This window comes from Symphodus melops (genome assembly GCF_947650265.1).
Source record: "Symphodus melops genome assembly, chromosome: 20".
Classification (NCBI taxonomy): Eukaryota; Metazoa; Chordata; class Actinopteri; order Labriformes; family Labridae; genus Symphodus; species Symphodus melops.
Window position 1 is genome coordinate 16132893 of NC_136710.1, and position 19188 is coordinate 16152080.

Sequence of the window (19188 nt, forward strand, 5' to 3'; positions counted from 1 at the left end):
TTCTCATTAAAAGTTGATTGTGGAAACACTTCAGCATTCTGACATTCCTTCTGATCCACTATTTGGTCTCCCTCAGCACTTCAGAGTGGAAGGACCCCCTCAGTCCTGCGTGTGTGGCTTGAGAAGCTCAACACAAACATCGCGTTAAGGGAAGACACGCTAACTCATCTTTATAGCGCTGGAAGACACACTCAAGTTATTCATTGAATAACTAGAGTGGTAGTTCAATGGTAGTCTGGTGCCCCCAATTGCATTTAATAAATGACAACTAGTGGTATATGAGAGCAGCAGTATGATGGGAGATGGCTCATTATACAGGACATTTAGCGTGACAGTTAAGTTGGACTTGTTTGTTCCTTCGAGCAGCGGTTCACTCAGTATCAGATTATCGCAACAAGGGTTTCACATGTTTTGCTTGGACAAGGCTTGACAATAGTTTAGTCAATCATTACAGTCCAAAGCTGAGATGGTGCAATATGACATGCCAGAAAACAGCAGTATACAGCAGAAGTTCTTATTTAACACAATGTCATTTCATAGAACAGACAGAGCAGATTTCTCTCTCTCTCTCTCTCTCTCTCTCTCTGCAAAGCTGATGACAGGTGCTGCTGGTTTTTTAGATACAAGGGTTCGAGAGCAAAGGGACATTGTGAGTTTACTGATCATGGATGGCGATCTTGTGCAGACAAAAAAATGGTTGGTGAAAATACTTACTCAATGTGCCCAAAATATAATTACCATTAAGGAGTCTTAAATCTGAAGTTCGAGTCAATTCTCAAATTTGACGTATTGTACAGTACGTGCAAATCAAGTCTGAGTCCTCAACTCAAGTCCCCATCTTTAAAGTTTGCCATAGAGATCGTGGTTTTGAGGGATGTTACGTAACTAACAGAAATCATATTATTAACAAATGAAATACTTTGTGCATCCAATATGAATGGTCTTGGAGGTACAATGGTCTTGGGATGAGCATTATGGGGCTGTTGCTGGTGCTAATTACCAGTTTGTTACCATAGACTCCAAGACAACAGCTCTGTCTTGATGCTTAATGTTAAAGTAACACAAAGCTAAAGTGGCTAGCAGTGTGACATTTGCCCCAGAGTCTAGGAGTCTGCTACAGATACAGATACACAGACAGACATGGATTACATGTATGAGACATAAACGTACAGAATAAACATCTTGCTTGCCTCACTTGATCAGTCACTGCGGTCCTGTCCTTCTGAAGGCCACAGTCGCACACTCAAACACACACGGGGACACACACTTCCCTGTTTGACTGTTTCACAGTGTAAATATCAAGACGTGCCTCTTGTTTACTCAAAGTGCATGCTAATAGGAAGTGTCGTGCATTAATATGTGCGCTGAGGAGTGTTTGTGGAGGTGTCCCTCGGCGCTAACATGTGTTTAACCCTGTGTTTGCTCTGCAGAGCCCCAGCTGAAGGGCATCGTCACACGGCTTTACTGCAGACACGGCTTCTACCTCCAGATGCTGCCGGATGGCACCATGGAAGGCACAAAGGACGAAAGCAGCTCCTTCTGTAAGTAAACAATCAGATTGTGGCTGTGGTTTTGTGGCAATGTCATTCACTGGGAGTTTCACTAGATATACCTCGCCAACGGACATTTGAAAAAGGATAGGATGTTCTTACATGGGAACATTTCAATAGCAAAGGACAACGCAACATCACTGACGTGCTTTCTGGATTGTTTCGCTCTCGGATCAATCAGGCTGAAAATGTATTCACACTTGGCGAGGTCCGCTGGGTGACCGCCAGCTAAATGGGATTTGTTCACGTTACATAATGTATCACAGCAGGTCCCTGGCAAGGAATTCCTTTTTCAGACATGTATGAGATTGTTTCCTTCACAATCAACATGAACTTTAAGGTACAAGCCTCATGTATTCAGTAGTAACTCTAAAGTATTTGTGTATACAATGCAGGCTATTGGTGCGTGTGTGCACTCAATCTTAGCTAAAAAAAAAAGAAGCGGCTGAATGCTTAGAGGCAACAATTGCCAGATGATGTTCCAGGAACTAGTGAAAGTCAAGCATTGTGATTCCCATAGAATTTCTAGAAAGCATTACAAAAAATGACTGAAGATTAATCAAATCTGTTTATTCCAAAGTGTTATGGTGTCTTCTGCTCCCCTTCTCTCATCTCAACTTCCCTGGATAAGGACTCAATCAATCACTTGTTGTAAATAGAAGGTACATGGGGATCTAAATCATTACATTTTAAATGGTTAGCATGTCTGTCTGCTTGTCAGAAATGCATCTAAATACTACTAAACCATTACGTTTTATAATTAATGTTAATTGTGTGTACTCTAACTTCTCTCAAAACAGACGTTACCATCTTTAAAAATCTTAATTGTTGTCCATCCTTGACCGTAGATTAATGTGATTCTAGCCTGTCCATATGACACATGTGCAACCCTCATTTGAGATGAGAAGGAAGCCAGATGGCTCACACTTCCATCATCAGCTCTGGGGGAAAACAAACAATGTGTTTAATTGTCTCTGTCCAAGCAGCACAAGGGCAGGATGATGAGTGGAGTTGGCAAATCACTGAAGCCCAAACTTTATTTAAAGAGATTACTAGTTACATTTAAGAGTATAATTAATCATGTTGCTTTTAAAGTGAAGTTTCTCCAACATGAATCATGGAGCAACAATAAAGACCCCAACTGTGAAGAACTGTTGATAATAGAAATGTTGATTCGATTCATATAAGTTTCTTGTAATGTGACCTTTTGTCACTCTGACCAATCCCAGTCCATTTCTCATCATCTTTATTACATTTGTAAATCAGTTGGATGACCTGCACGGCTGAGAAGTTCATGTTGATGGAAGACCCTCTTGTCTTTCATCTTGACGTTGATGTTGACAGATAGTGTTGACCACCCAAATGCCCAACGAAACAGCTGGTTGAGATGTGTACTTCACTGGGTCAACTTTTCTAGTTACCCTGTGTTGTAAATGATAAATAGATAAGGGCTTGGGTAGCTCTATAGTATTCTGACTACTCACAACCATTTTACACCGGAGTTCACATCTACACATTCACATCCCGACAGCAGAGAATGCAATGCAAAGTGACCATCAGAATGAACTTATCCCATTCATGCGCATTCATACGCCACCCAGTGGCAATTTAACAGTTCTTGGGAACAAAAAAGTTGGATGGATCAACCAACTGACTTTTCCTTCCTCATTCCTCATGCCACAAGTATTGCTAAACTTTAAAACAGCAACATTGTTAATTGCTACCTCTTTAGTCATGACTTCAGTTTGGATCTCTTGCATAGAACATCCCAATAGCACTATTTGGTTGTGGACTCTGTATGTCTTTAGCTCGAAACTGCTGTATTTAAGAAAACAAAAAACAAATGAAAAGCAGCAGAGAACCCTGTAAGGGTCTGAGTCAAGACTTAAAGCTCTGCTCATTAGACCAAAAACCTGCTGTAATATTTTGTTGTTGTCTCTGCAGATGTACACACACACACACACACACACACACACACACACACACACACACACCTACACACACCTACACACACACCAGCAAAAAAAACCCTCACACTTCTGGGGGGGGGGGGGGGTCATCATCTGGGTGATTACTGACCAAAAACATCATATCCCGTGATCCCTTTAGTCCCTTGACTCCCTCCAGCCTCTCCTAAAGCGATCAATACTGTATCATGGAATATCCCTGATGTGGCAACGCAGCTATTTTTTTCTGTCCAATCACAGCTTTGGATGGAAAACATGATGCTCGCACAATTTTGGGGGATTTTACAATCTTTCACAGAGGAAAGAAAAGCTTCACTTTCAGTTGCAGTTCCCTTGGAATTGTTGAGATTTCAGCATTTTGTTGAGATGTCAAAAGAACTAGTGGCAGCACATTGTTACCTGGTTTGACATTGGCATTTGTCCCAGAAAGAACATTTAGCAGAATGTATTTGCTCTACTTAGTACATTGGCAGGATTGTGTTTACTGCTTGGAAACTTGCTGTAGCGTTTGACAAGAAGTGTTTATTTCAATTTGGACGGGTTGAACATTTTAAGACATCACTCTTAAAGACAGGGTTTTGAGTAACAACCCGTTGGAAAGAAGTCCAATGTGTTCAGGGTACACTTTTCCAACAGCTGTTTTGAGAAATGAGGCACACAACACCTCCAAAGAAACCGGAGAAACCTGCTCCTTCTTATGTAACAGAACACCTTCAACATCGCTGAACTTAAACGTTTAAATATTTTCATGTCCAGTCTGAGATATTCATCACATTAATACACTAGGGAACATCCAAAGGCAGAGATGTAATAAAAAAAAATGCTGTTGCATAACAGCGCTCCTCCAATGTCTGAATATTTGACTTCAGTCAGCAGAGGTCACCCTGCACTGTGTTTGACGACTTTAATTCAATCAATCCTAGAATCTAGTTTAATGCTCTCCTGGGCTCTTTTGCATTCTCAGGGTTTGACAGGGTTAGGGTTTTATTTTTTTATTCAACTTGATAATGTATGCATTCATGCAGGAATTGCTGAGTGATTGACATTATTGTGAGTGAGTATCAATCAGCAGCACAATCATCTACCTGGCTGCGCAGAATATTGAACTGGCAGAAATAGCTGTGTGAGCATGTACTTTAACATACTGACTGTCAGACTTATCTGCAGTAGTTTCCCTGGAGCAAAGACTTTTTCAGGGTTCAATTTATCCCCTGAAATCTCTTTTTTTGTGGGGGGGTCTTTTTTATGGCCAATAGAGAGCTTGTAATGTACCACCTAGATTTACAAAGTGTTTCTTGATAGTCAGGAGCTTCACTGACCACTTCGGCATTAAAAGATTAATCTGCTTTGGGATCACGGGGCGTATCAACCCCTTGTTCCTCTCCGTCTCTTTTCAAAGTCCCCGTGCTGGGTGAAAAATGTGATTAAATCCTAATTGATTTAAGAATTTGCACCCCATAAGCAAAATATCATGAAGATGTTTAAACAAGATTTCAACGCAAGACCCTTCTCCAAAACAAGGTCCCTTAATAAAGTTATAAAACAGGCTCTGTTTTTCAGCAGTGCTTTTATGGTATCCTCGTATAAAGTTATGATTAAACACATTACTATAAACCAATTACCACACAGCCTTATTTTCACACCCTGGAGTCCTGGGTCCTCGGGCAGTGGCCCATTTCCTCTTTGTAACCCAGCCTGGCACCTGAGTTGCCAGCTAACTTTTTCTTCAGAGTTTTCCCCCTGATACGTGACGTACAGTTTCATATCATTAGCACTAAGACCTTTTCTCATTGGACCAGGGTAACCATGGAGTGTATAGTGATTCTTTATAGTTGTGATAGCGATGCGTTTGTCATAAATGACTTGGCCTCTTTAAGCGAACAATGGGAGCCAGCTTACATACAAAGCCAATGTCAATCAGGTCAGCTACACGCCTTATTGTGAAGAACTCTTATACTTATAAGATAAAATAAAATCAAAACGGATGCCTTGTAAAAAAAAAAAAAAGCTCCCGTACAGTGTGTGCTGATCCACACATGAGCTAATCAGACCCTGTTACGGTTCAGAGAAGACCCAATAGCAGAATGAACAAGCAGAGGCAGGAGTAAGGCAAAAAAACTGAAACTTTACTTGATCTTTAAGGCAGAGTACCATACGTCCATAAACAAAAACAAGAACAAGAAAAAAATCAAGAAATCCAGTCCCAAGTAATACAGGGAGATATCCAACAGGCGAAAACAAACTGGCTTGAGGCTCTGCAGGCGGTAACAACTATGACGATCAGACAAAGCAGGGGGGAGATTGACCAAGTCTATATAGAGAGGGTAATGAGCAGATGAGCAACAGGTGAGTGGCAGGATCCAGGAGGCTGACGGATGATTGGCTGAGACCAAGAACAGGGGGGAAGGCTGGCAGGTGCAGAATGGACAGTGAGCAGAGGAGTGAGTGCAGGAAGGCGGGGTATCAGGAGCAGGAAGCTCCAGCAGAAACCATGACAGTACCCCCCCCTCTACGGACACCTCCAGGTGTCCTACTGGGCTGTTCTGGGTGCAGACGATGAAACTCCCTGATGAGGGCGGGGTCGTAGACGTCCTTAGCCGAAACCCACGACCTTTCCTCAGGACCGTAGCCCTCCCAGTCCACCAAATATTGAATTCCTCTTCCCCACCGTCGAGCCTTGAGGAGTTTCTTGACCGCATAGACTTCTTCTCCATCGATGAGCTGGGGAGGAGGAGGAGGGTTGGCGGGTGGGATGTGTGTGCTGGTGCGTACTGGCTTAATACAGGACACGTGAAAGGTGGGGTGTATTCTCCGAAGGGTCCGGGGCAACTGTAAACGGACAGCAGCGGGATTAATAATCTTCGAAACCGGAAATGGACCAACAAACCTCGGAGTTAACTTTCTAGAGACAGTCCGGAGGGGTAGATCTCTAGATGACAACCAGACCCTTTGTCCTATTCGGTATCTGGGAGCAGCGGACCGGTGGCGATCTGCCTGTTTCTTTTGACGGGCAGAAGATCGTAGGAGTTGGGTACGGGCTTGTTTCCAGGTCCGATGACATCTGCGGACGAAAGCCTGGGCAGAGGGCACAAATGTCTCCTCCTCTTGTGAGGGGAACAATGGGGGTTGATATCCAAAACAAACTTGAAATGGGGAGAGGCCAGTAGCAGAAACAGGAAGTGCATTGTGTGCATACTCCACCCATGGAAGAAACTGACTCCAAGAGGACGGGTTTTGGCTCACCATGCAACGGAGTGCGGTCTCGAGGTGTTGATTGGCCCTCTCAGTCTGACCATTGGTCTGTGGATGGAAGCCAGAAGACAACTGAACTGATGCACCTATGAGGGTACAAAAGGCTTTCCAAAAACGAGAGGTAAATTGAGGTCCCCTGTCGGAGACCACGGAGGTAGGCAGGCCGTGTATCCTAAAAACATGTTGTACAAGGATTTGAGCAGTCTCATTAGCCGTGGGAAGTTTAGGCAGTGGAATGTAATGCACAGACTTAGAAAAACGATCTACTACTGTCAGGACCACTGTGTTACCATCTGAGTTCGGAAGACCGGTGATGTAATCCAGGGCTATGTGTGACCAGGGTCGGCGGGGAATTGGCAATGGGTGTAACAGTCCAGCAGGAGGACGGTTAGATGTTTTCCCCTGGGCACAGTTGGGACAGGCAGCCACATACTCCAACACATCCTTTTGCATGTGGGGCCACCAAAACCGCTGGCGGATAAGAGCCAAGGTGCGTTGAATCCCCGGGTGGCAGGCCAGTCTTGATGCATGAGCCCACTGGAGGACCTGAGAGCGGACAGACACAGGGACAAATAGACTCCCCCTAGGCTCTTTACCTGGGGATGGATGCTGACGGAGGGCCTCCAGTACTCTTTGCTCAACTGCAAACCGTACCGTAGCAACAAGACACTGGCCGGGCAGGATAGTGTCCGACTTAGGTAATTCCCCCTCCTTGATGAACTGGCGTGACAAAGCATCTGGCTTCATATTTTTGGACCCTGGACGGTAGGAGAGAGTGAAGTGGAAACGTGAGAAAAATAGTGCCCACCTAGCCTGTCTGGAATTCAGACGCTTTGCCGTTTTCATATACTCCAGGTTCTTGTGGTCCGTCCACACCAAGAATGTTTTCTCCGCCCCCTCCAACCAGTGTCTCCATTCCTCCAAAGCCAACTTGACAGCCAACAGTTCCCGATCGCCGATGTCATAGTTCCTCTCTGTGGAAGACAGACGATGAGAGAAGAAGGCACAGGGGTGCATCTTATTATCCTTGGCGGAGCGCTGAGACAGGACGGCCCCCACTCCTACATCAGAGGCATCCACCTCAACCACAAATTGGAGCCGAGGGTCTGGTGTGATTAGGATAGGAGCAGAAGTGAAGGCTTTCTTAAGCCTACAAAAAGCCTCCTCTAAAGAAGCTGACCAGGAAAACAGAACCTTGGGAGAGGTGAGAGCCGTTAGTGGAGAGGCAACAGAACTGTAATTGCGTATGAACCTTCTATAAAAGTTGGCAAACCCCAGAAACCTTTGGAGCTCCTTCCTGGTGGTGGGCTGTGGCCACTCCAACACTGCCTTGACCTTGGCAGAGTCCATCTCCAACCTTCCAGCAGAGACTACGAATCCCAAAAAGGACACAGTGTCCCGGTGAAAATCACACTTCTCAGCCTTCACATACAACTGATTCTCCAGTAGGCGCTGCAGGACCTGCCTCACATGCTGCACATGCTCCTGGGGGGACTTGGAAAAGATCAAAATATCATCCAGGTAAACATAGACAAACCTATTAACCATGTCCCGCAACACGTCATTAACAAGGGTCTGAAATACGGCAGGGGCATTAGTCAAACCAAAAGGCATTACCAGGTATTCATAGTGTCCACTAGGAGTGTTAAAGGCTGTCTTCCACTCATCTCCCTCACGAATTCTTATCAGATGATAAGCGTTGCGGAGGTCCAGTTTTGAGAAGATAGTAGCTCCCTGTAGGTTCTCAAAAGCAGAGGATATTAGTGGCAAGGGGTAACGATTCTTAATAGTAATGTCATTCAGCCCACGATAGTCAATACAAGGCCTAAGGGATCTGTCCTTTTTCTCCACAAAGAAAAAACCTGCCCCTGCTGGAGAAGAGGATGGTCGGATAATGCCCGCTGACAAAGCATCCTTAATGTACTTGTTCGTGGCCCCCATTTCAGGGGCTGTCAGAGAGTAGAGCCTACCCTTAGGTGGTGAAGTTCCAGGCAGCAGATCTATAGCACAGTCGTATGGCCGGTGGTGAGGAAGAGTGGTAGCACGCGACTTGCTGAATACGGTTTTAAGGTCTAGATAATCCGCTGGCACTGCAGCCAGGTCCGGAAACTCCTCCTGAGGCTCCACAACGCCACCTGGTGGTAAGGCTGACAAGAGACACTTAGACAAACAAAAGGTGCTCCACCCCAAAATGGTGTTATTTGCCCAGTCCATGTGTGGGTTATGTTTGACCAGCCAGGGATAGCCCAATATTATGGGAACCTGAGGAGTGTCAATCAGGTGCAGGGGAATCATTTCACAGTGGTTACCAGAAATTCGGAGTGAAACAGGTTCGGTAATATATTTCACCTTCGCAAGAGGCTGCCCGTTGAATGCGTTGGCTTGAATGGTTTGGGGAAGTTTTTGAGTGAGAATACCTAGTTGCCTGACCAGGGCTGTGTCAATCATACTTTCGTCCGCACCAGAGTCCACTAACACAGCAACCTCTAGTCGCTGATCTCTCCACTGTAGAGTGGCTGTTAGAAGAGAACGTTTAACGGAAGATTCAGAGAATGGAAGGACGCTCACCAGTAACTCCCGTTCTACCGGCGAGCGTTGTCTTTTAACGGGCAGGAAGCAACGTAGTGTCCCGGCTGACCACAGTAAAGGCAGGAACCTGTAGCGATGCGTCGTCGTTCCACAGAGGACAACTGGGTCCGGTCAACCTGCATGGGCTCGGGGACTGAGGGGCTCGGAGCTGGTTCCCCTGCTGGTGATCTGTAAGGAGGAAACTGAGGGCGCCTAGCAAGCTTCTCTCTCTGTCTCTGCGTTAGCCTGGTATCCATACGAATGGCTAAGTCAATGAGTGAGTCTAGTGTGGCAGGCAACTCACAGGTGGCTAGCTCATCCTTTATAGTCTCCGACAGTCCATTCAAAAAGGCATCGAACTGAGCCTCTGAATTCCAAGAGCAACTGGCTGCCAATGTACGAAAGTCAATGGCGTAATCAGAAACTGACCTCCTCCCTTGGCGTGACTGTAGCAATACCCGGGCCGCCTCTCTGCCACTGACGGACCTGTCGAACACCTTCTTCATTTCCTGAATGAACACATCCAGGGAGGCACATACAGGTGAATTAGCCTCCCACACTGAAGTACCCCACTCCCTCGCTCTTCCATCCAGGAGAGTGATGATGTAGGCAACTCGGGAGCGCTCAGATGGGAAGCAGGAGGGTTGCAGTTCGAACACCAGAGAACATTGAGATAGAAAAGAACGGCACAGGCCAGGCTCACCGCTGTAGTGACTAGGAGGAGGCAAACGCGGCTCGTGACTGGGTTGTGGTGCCAGAGGAAGCGGGGGCGGTAGTGCTGAAGCTGCAGGTGAGGCTGTGTTGCTGGACAGGTTTGCAGCCTGAAGCTGCTGTAGCTGGGTCGACAGGTGATCCACACTGTTTGTGAGTACTTGCAGGTGCTGTGTCACCGCGGCCATCTCCTGCTGATGAGTGTTGAGGGCGGACCCTTGCTTGTCCACCTGTGCAAAGAGATGTTGAAATTCTGCTGGGTCCATTCTTGGTCTGATCGTACTGTTACGGTTCAGAGAAGACCCAATAGCAGAATGAACAAGCAGAGGCAGGAGTAAGGCAAAAAAACTGAAACTTTACTTGATCTTTAAGGCAGAGTACCATACGTCCATAAACAAAAACAAGAACAAGAAAAAAATCAAGAAATCCAGTCCCAAGTAATACAGGGAGATATCCAACAGGCGAAAACAAACTGGCTTGAGGCTCTGCAGGCGGTAACAACTATGACGATCAGACAAAGCAGGGGGGAGATTGACCAAGTCTATATAGAGAGGGTAATGAGCAGATGAGCAACAGGTGAGTGGCAGGATCCAGGAGGCTGACGGATGATTGGCTGAGACCAAGAACAGGGGGGAAGGCTGGCAGGTGCAGAATGGACAGTGAGCAGAGGAGTGAGTGCAGGAAGGCGGGGTATCAGGAGCAGGAAGCTCCAGCAGAAACCATGACAGACCCATTTCCAGGCTGTGAACATGTTACTTTCTTTTAAAAACAGACTTTTTTGAATGAGGTGTCTGTGTCACTTTTGAAGCCAGCCACAATCAGCACTCGCCAAGCTGCAGGATGTTGCACTTGGCATCTTTTTGTACTCTGAAAGTTGCAGCTTAGATTGATCAAACGGAGGGCAACATGCAAAGAGTGCATTTGTATCCTCTTACAAAAGGCTCATGAGAATTTGTAGCCTTTTATTGTAACCTTTTGAAGTTCAATGTCACCCAGAGTTTGGACTTTTATCCTGTGGATTTCATCCGTTGATTTGGGTAAAATGCACATTTTGCTAGTTCAATGTCATTATGTCCATGAGACACAGATGTGCCGTGTTGATGTCTAAACCACAAGGTCCCTGAGTTGTTCTGGGCCTTGAAGTGTAAAAAGTTTGCATTAAAAACCAAACTTCATCAAAGTCTCTATAATTTATTCAAACAGTGTCAGAACTCCGCCTCATGCCTTGTCAAAGTCTCCGTCCATCTTCTATGATGTAACAAAACTCACATTTTTTGAAAGGCTTTCACACTAAAAGCATAAATTTGACATCTTCCAGACCAGGGCCATTACTTCCAATAGAGAGCACTCAGTGGTGTCTAGGTGCACCCCGGCACTCAGACATTTTGTCAGTGAAAATCTGTAAGGTGCAGTCCTTAGTACTCGCACACATTAACTTGTATTTATTCTGATCTAGACAACATGTAATAGGTGTAACCTTCAATCACCTTCGACTCCTTTAAAAAGTGTGAATGTATGTTCGTGCAGGACTGTAATTACGCACCCTCCTGTGATGTACGACATGAAGACAAAAAAAGGGCCAAATCAGCAACAAATGGGATAAATAATTAAGGACCCACAGTGTGATTCATATCTAACGCTCTTCTTCCGACTGAGTTCTTGGCAAACCCAGGTACTGATATACTGGGTGTCTCTTGAAATGTGCACTCAAACAAATATGGGCATGAAAACTTCATAAGACAGAAAGTACCAAGCCAATTCTGAGGCATCTAAATAGTCACGGAATTATAATAAATGGATTTTCTATTCATGGCACGAAGAGTCCTCTTCAATCCATCAGCAAAACTTTCAACTAATGTACTTTAATTGGGAGTGTGTTTTATGCCTGCGACATGAAAGCTTTTCGAAAGTCAGATTATTAGTTTTATAAGGAAGGGAAGGCTGTCGGGGCAGATTGAAAGGTTGAAAAGTCCAAAAAACTTTCATCCAGAAGTTCAGTGGGGTGTTTCAAACGAGACTAACAGACAAGTTCCATTACTTTACCTTAATCTGCAGGGTTGATCCCAAGACTTTTACGAGATCTTACAAAACCTCTTTAAATTCACAATATGATAGACAGGGAGCTACAACCTGATGTTCATGAATTGGAACATACCAGTCATCATCATCTGTTTGAACCATACTGTGTATAAATTAAATGTTCAACTAAATAAACAAATCATCACAATCCATTTTTGTAGAGTTTTTTTTTTTGTAATTAAGTAAGATCTCCTGTACATCCTACCCCCTTGAAAAAAAAAGGAAAAAATATTTCACTCCGAGCTGAGATCATTAGGCAGCGCTGGAGAAAGACTTCTCTATAGTGGGTACAAATTGTGCTTCCAATCTGAATGCATTTGTATCAAATGTTTGCTCAATGACATGGAGAAATGGGCAATACAGTAACTTTTTCTTTTCATCCATCCATTTGTCCAAGGATGCGTCTTGGTGGCAGCAGACAAAGTAAGTCAACCCCTCTTTCCGGCAACATTTTCCAGCTCCTCTTGTAAGATCCCAAGGAGTTATTATCCTTCCAGTGATCTCTGGGTCTACCCATGGGTCTCCCAGGTGGATGTGCCTGGAAGTCGTCCAGAGAGAGGCATCACCTTCCTTTCGATGCAAAGAAGAGGCTCTCCTCAGAGCTCCCTCCAATGTCACATCACTTCACCCTATCTCGAAGGCTGAGCCCATCTACCCCATGGAGGAAACGCATTTTGGTCGCTTCATCTACAAACTTTTTGTTCTTGTCACTTCCCATGATCATAGGTGAAGGTTGGAACATACATCCACCGAGAAAATCAAGCGCTTTGCTTTCAGTGCCTTCTTCAACACAATGGCCGGCCTGCAATACTGCTATCACGCAGCCAATCCACCTTCCACTTGTTCCACAGAAAAAAGTCTCCCAAGCACAGTTGACATTCAGGGTCTCACCCAAGATCACCACCTCACCTTCCTCTCTTCCTCCATCACTGTTCTTCAACCCTTTGCCCTTTAACCATTGACTCTCCTCACACTTCTTTATCGTGCGACCCGCTGAGACCAGTTGTTCTGACACAGAAAATATGACCTACAGGGAGCAGGAGGGAGCACGGGCACACAGGGGGACTTGACTCTCTCTTGGCACCTCTAGTCCAACCTGGGCTACACCTCCTGACCTCTCTGGGCAGAAGGGAAAGGTTGCTGTGGGGACAAAAGCTGGAAGCCCTGAGGGGTTGTCATGGAACAAAAAGTGAATAATGTGGCTTTTGCATGGCCTTGCAATACTTTTTTTTCCCCTCAGGGTTTCCATAACTAGGCGATTGAGGAAGTTGTCACAAAGCTGGATGCTGACTGTATATTAAAGCACAAAGTGTCAAAAGGAAGGCAACAGAGAAAGGGGATCAGAGAAGAGTGGGAGAAAAAGAAAGAGGCCACAGTGGAATCCGCCAGAGAAAACCGAGCCAGCGAGACAAGACAGGTTGGCAGGGGAAGAGAGAGAGGAAACGTGAAAGGAACGGGGGGGGGGGGGGGGGGGGGGGGGGGGTGAGGATGATAAGGGAGGGAGAGATAGAGAAGGGAGGGAGCGATGGGGGAGCAGGAGGAGCAGCTGGCACACAACTGATGGCTCCTCAATCACTGTGTCTCCCCCCTCTGGTGGGAGGTCAAAGAAGCTGCCACCCCCTCCTCTCGCCCTGCTCTTCTCTCCTTCTCTGTTCTTGGCTCATCCCAGCTGTTATGTAATGAAGCTGAGAGAGGAAACACGCCAGGAGAAAAGGGTATGGCAAGGGAGTTAAGATTTATGATCTATTTATTAGGGTAGAAGGTGCTGTATAAGAGCTTTACGGATGTTCTAGCACATTTTAGCCACTTTACGGTAAATCAGTTTTTCTTTACAATTTGTCTACCTCTCAAGTATCAAGCCGTTAAACTCAGTTGCCTTTGCTGCAGGAATCATTCTGTTTTCCATTGCAGGTTTCCCAAAGTGGGTGTTCATGAGATTCCTTCCAAAATACAAAAATACTCCACGTACAATTACTTTCAACATCTTTAGGGAGGGTGGATAGATATTTGGAAGGTCAGGGTTTGCTCCCTAGCTCCAGAAGTCACATGCCGATGTGCCCTTAGGCAAGACACTTAAACCCAAGTGTGCTCCCCACACAAAGACATCACCTCTGTGTGTGTGTGTGTGTGTGTGTGTGTGTGTGTGTGTGTGTGTGTGTGTGTGTGTGTGTTTGTTTTGCTTATAATTGTACATGTCCACTTGGTATAAATGAGGATTTTTTTGTAGATGCTTTACTCATCACAACCAATGCAGGCCTTATTTTCGTTTTGTATTTCTTTTAATAAGTTGTTTGTCTGTACTTGGCAGGTGAATGTTGTCTAAAATAAGTATGATTTGTTCTTTTTGAGTTGAAATTAAAACAAAGAAGTGGAGTTCACCTTTTACCAACAGCTCAATACACCTTAAACCAGCAGGAAACCGCAACAAATCAATGATTGACAAGCAGAAGGAAGGAAAACAACACTTTTGTGCATTAGCAAAAAATGGGACCAGTGAGAGGACTTGAGGACTTGGAAATGGTTTTTCAGGGCCTTTAAATGTGCATGAGCATTTGCCTGTGTTTCTGTGTCCATGGAGTTAATCAAACTGTGACGATAGAAAGCAACAACTACAGGAACAACAGCCAATAGGAGGCATGGACAGGGGCATAACAAGCGTCTCCGGGGTTCTGTCACCAAAAAGAAAAAAAAAACATGGAAAGAAACAGCTCTCAGTGGAGCTTAGGGAAGATTAAAAATAGAAAAAAAGGCAGCATAGAGAGAATAAATGCTCTGAGAAAGTGTCAGAGCCGCTAGTGTGATTGTTAGTGGATTTGAATTTTTGTAAATCCTGTTTCTTGAAGAGAAGAGGAGAGAAAAGCCCAGATGAGACAGGAAGACAGAAAGTTTGACAAGCTAGAGAGAAGAAGAGATTAAAGGAGAAGAGAGAGTGATAGCGGGAGATGAAAGCTATTGACTTTTGTGTGATGAAGAGCCATAAAGTAAGAACATGATTCTCCGACTTTTATCCACTGTAATTACAATCTCACAATGTTGGAGGGACATTTCCACTTATCTCTTTCTCTGCTCTGGAAACAAGACAAGACTTCTGCTCTGTTTAACTCTCCCCGGTGCTCGATAACACTTTTGCAGAGGGCACAGAGAAAAGGATTCCAGACTTGAAAGGCAAATGAGCAAAACTTTGCACCGTGTCATGGCTGCAACATCCAAGACAAGATGTGAACATCAAAAGCAAGATGATGAAGTTGTAAGAGTACCAGAGCAGGCTTCTGAGGATAGGAAGAAGATCATGACGACTACTAAGGCGTGGTACATTAAAAGATTTTTAAAATCTTAATCAATTCAGAAAATGTGGGAGAGCCACACAGACAGATCTATTGGATCAGTTCTTTTAGTGTGTGGTGTGCAAGGAGCCGACACACCGATTAATTCACCAACAACCAGAGTCTCCACTCAATCGGTCTCCAATCAAAACATGCCAGGCTAAATGTGGCTAGCTGTTAGCTAGTACATTCAAAACCTTTCAACTCCTTTCATTGTCAGTCGGGTTGTGGTTTGTTTTTTTAATGTATAAACACTTGTGTTGTTGCCACAAATCAACTAATTGGTCCTGAATTTATGACACCCATGAAATGTCATGCTTTGTGTTTGATGTTGTCGTCATGGTAATGTTTGTTGTGCTTCCTGCTTCAGTCAGTTGGCTTCCCTATTGGTTTGTAAATATTGTTTAAAATTAGAGCAGAGCGGACCACAGGACAAATGGGCTAGATAATCTTTAGATCCTTCAGGTCGTCAGGCCTTTGCTGACTTTTGTCAGCCTGATTATCTTGTAGCGTGTGCTTTGCTTTAAAGATGAAAGAGGGGAGCGGGGGGTGTCTAGAAAGATGGCCAGGGTAGGCTTGGGACACCCTTGAAATCTTATTTGATACCCTCAAAAATGATTCAACACTAACACTGTTCTTGGCTATTTGTCTTGCCAGAAGTGGGATTTATTTTGAGATCCACTTTTCAGGCTGTGTCGCAACATAGTTTTCAGTGTGCAGACAAAAGCCGAGGTGAGAAGTGCGGACAGAAGGGATAAACAATTGCTCTTCAAACTTCAGGTCACCCCTTAACAAGTCAGTTTCCCAGATGGGCCACCCAAGTTCAAAAAGTGAGGATACACCCCTGGAGGGGAGGAGAGAAGATATAAAACAGGTGAAACTTGGACAACAAAAAGTAATGAAGAGACAGACTGAAAAGACTGCAGGATAAAACACAACAAAGATGAATGGATGTAAATGGACAAGTATTGGTTTCCCAGGATGGCGAGAAAGACAGCAGCCCATGAGGGACCTGAAATGGAACAAATAAAGAAGAAAAATGGTGAAAAGAGGAAAAAAAACCCTCAGTGAGATAAGAAAAAGCTTTTTAATTCATGAGAAGGCGTAGTAAAAAGACAAAGAAGCACAAGAGAGAGAAAGAGAAAGGCATGAGAGTGACAGATGGACTTAAAGGAAGACAGATAAAAGTCTCAGAGAAATCAGTTATGGAGAGGAAATCCTGGGGGAAGAGGTAGAAGTTAAACAACAGGAGAATGAACGTAGTTGTCTTGTCATCAGAGTCATTGACCACCTGGGAAATCAGGCGTGAAGCTCAGCTATAAGTTACTTAATCTACTATTGAGACCATTAAGTTCATTATTTAAAGACGAATGACAACATGGGAATACAGACAGGCTGTTTCAATCGTCGCCAATGCAAATCAACTTTGTTAATTCCACATTGTACTGATCCCTCTGCAGCTGTTTGTCTTCTTTCAAGTTGTAGATGTAGTTTAAAGGGACTGCACAGTGGTGTCGGGGTTAGCACTGTTCCCTCAAAGTCTCATAAACATACTGGTTGTCAAATGAACCTGACAAACATCTAATCTCAACTCGAATTCCGCTAACATTTCAAAATGTGTCTTTTAACTATGAAATACACAGAGAAAAAGACAAAAGGGGTGGCTTGGTCATCTGGTTTGGAAGGTTGGGGGTTTGAGCCCTAGGTCCTGCAGCCACATGTCCGATGTGTCGTTTCTTCTTAGTGTTTTGGCTTTAATCCTGGCATTGGGCATTTCTATGAGCATGCATTGTTCCTGTGCATGCATGGGTTCTCTCTTGGTACTCTGGTTTCCTAAAACAGCCCTCTAGGACTCTGAAGACGTGAATGTCATTGTTTGTCTCGTGTTGGCCATTTTCATACATGCACTCCCAAAAATGTCAGGAGAAATTCTGACGGACTAAATCTTGCTCATCTGGTATTTCAGACATGCACCTCACACAGGGGAGACCATCCCTGTCAGACAGGCGGGTCTCCTGAGGCAAGACATAAGGTAAAAACATCAAAAGTCCACTATACAACACTATATACTGAGAAAAATGTTCCCTTTATATCAATGCTGTGAAGTTTGACGAATTCACAATGTCAACAAAAGAGCAGAGGAGAACCGACACAGAGTCAACGGTTAAATCAGAAATACTTGATTAATCCCAGGGGGAAATTTGGTTTTTGCGGTTGCTTGTCGTTACATGGCCAGGATAAAAACATAGGTTGTTGAAAAGGATGGCGAGCCCGTCGGCTTTCTTCTTACCGCTCTCGGTGGCATTGTGGTCGGCCCAGACAGTCTGGAATCCGTTCAGGTAAAAAACAGACCACAAAGTCAGAAATGAACAGGAGCAACGACAACAGGCAGCCTGTGCTGTTGGCGCATGCACATTAGCAACTTATGGCGTCAGTACATTAATTCCCTACTCCCATATACAATGCTTTGTATGGTTTATGATTCTTGAAGTAAAATATTAGCATGCAGTATGGAGTTGGGTTGTACTACTTTCAAATTGAGCCCATCTCAGCTTGTTCTTTTTTATGCTCAAGGAATATATGCAACTTCTGGTTGTTGCTAGTTTGAAGCGCGAAGCGTTCTGTGCTAGATTGTTAATGCAGCGTCCTTGATCGTTTCAATCAGAAAAAAATTCAGTTAAGTTCATTTCTTTAGCTTATTTGGCACGGGTAAAGAAGTCTCAGTAACGAGCACATCATAGTGCTTACATTCTGCAGCTTCATTCAAACAGGAAAAATAACAAAGAGATCTGGTGACTGTCCAGAAGTTAAACTCTGTGCGACTTCTCACAGATGACTATAATCCTTCTCATTCCAGTAGAGACCAACTGGGCTCCACAATAAACTACTGCAGCGCAGCGTGCAGGCCTGCAGATGCCCTCTGCACAGCTTAACTCTGTGTCCTGTTACAGCCCCCTTCCCTCCCTCCTCTCCCTCGTCCCATCTCCACTTTCTCCTTGTTTATTTATTGTGTTGAAGATCTCAAGCCTCAAATTGACTTGAGGGATTGATTTGGCAACACCCTCCTCCTCCTCCCTTTCATTTCCCTCCCCTCTTCTCCTTTTTTGCGTCCCTCCGTCTCTCCCTCTAAAGACTTTTGATTAAGCTAGCAACCTCCTCTGTGAGTTGCAGGGAAAGGAAGCGACGCAAATGATAGGACAGAGTGAGAGAGATGAGGGAAAAGGGAGAATGAAAGGGAGATGGGATGCCTTTATGATCCAGACATCAAGTTATGTGATCCATTTGATAAGAAAAGCTTTTTTGATTGAGGATGAAAGAGGAAGCAAAGTCTTTCTTGTTCAGTGATAAAAGGAGATGGATGCAGAGGGAGGAGATGAAGGGAACAAAAGACAAACGACTGTGGAAAGAGGGTGGTAATCGACCGTTCTCGAAGTCCCATTACTGTTCCTCAGCTTGTAGGGCTATACAGCCATGAACAGGTTCAAGTTTAAAAGATCAAGGGCAGAAATTGGTTTACATTTAAAAAAAAAAAAAAACCTTCATTTTTTATTTGTAGTTGTATTTGTAACACATGCAAAAGGGTTAAACGCAACCCTAATTGCGCTGCAGAGAAAACGTGTTTGGGTGGAATATTTCAGACAGCAGTCTCATTGCAAAAAGTCTCTATAGTTCACAAACACTAGCGCAAATCTGTTAAGAGTTGGTGGTCACTGCGCCACAGTATTTATAAAATTAGTT

The 19188-nt window shown here is 44.5% G+C and overlaps 1 protein-coding gene across 2 annotated transcripts in view; it reads left to right on the forward strand.

Annotated features, from left to right (window-relative positions):
• fgf11a (fibroblast growth factor 11a) overlaps positions 1–19188 on the forward strand; it is a 141045-nt gene that overhangs the window by 90322 nt on the left and 31535 nt on the right. For both annotated transcript variants that reach the window (XM_079371892.1, XM_079371893.1), the window contains one exon: positions 1431–1541. In XM_079371892.1, the coding sequence (XP_079228018.1) occupies positions 1431–1541 (111 nt within the window). The remainder of the gene's footprint in view (positions 1–1430; positions 1542–19188) is intronic.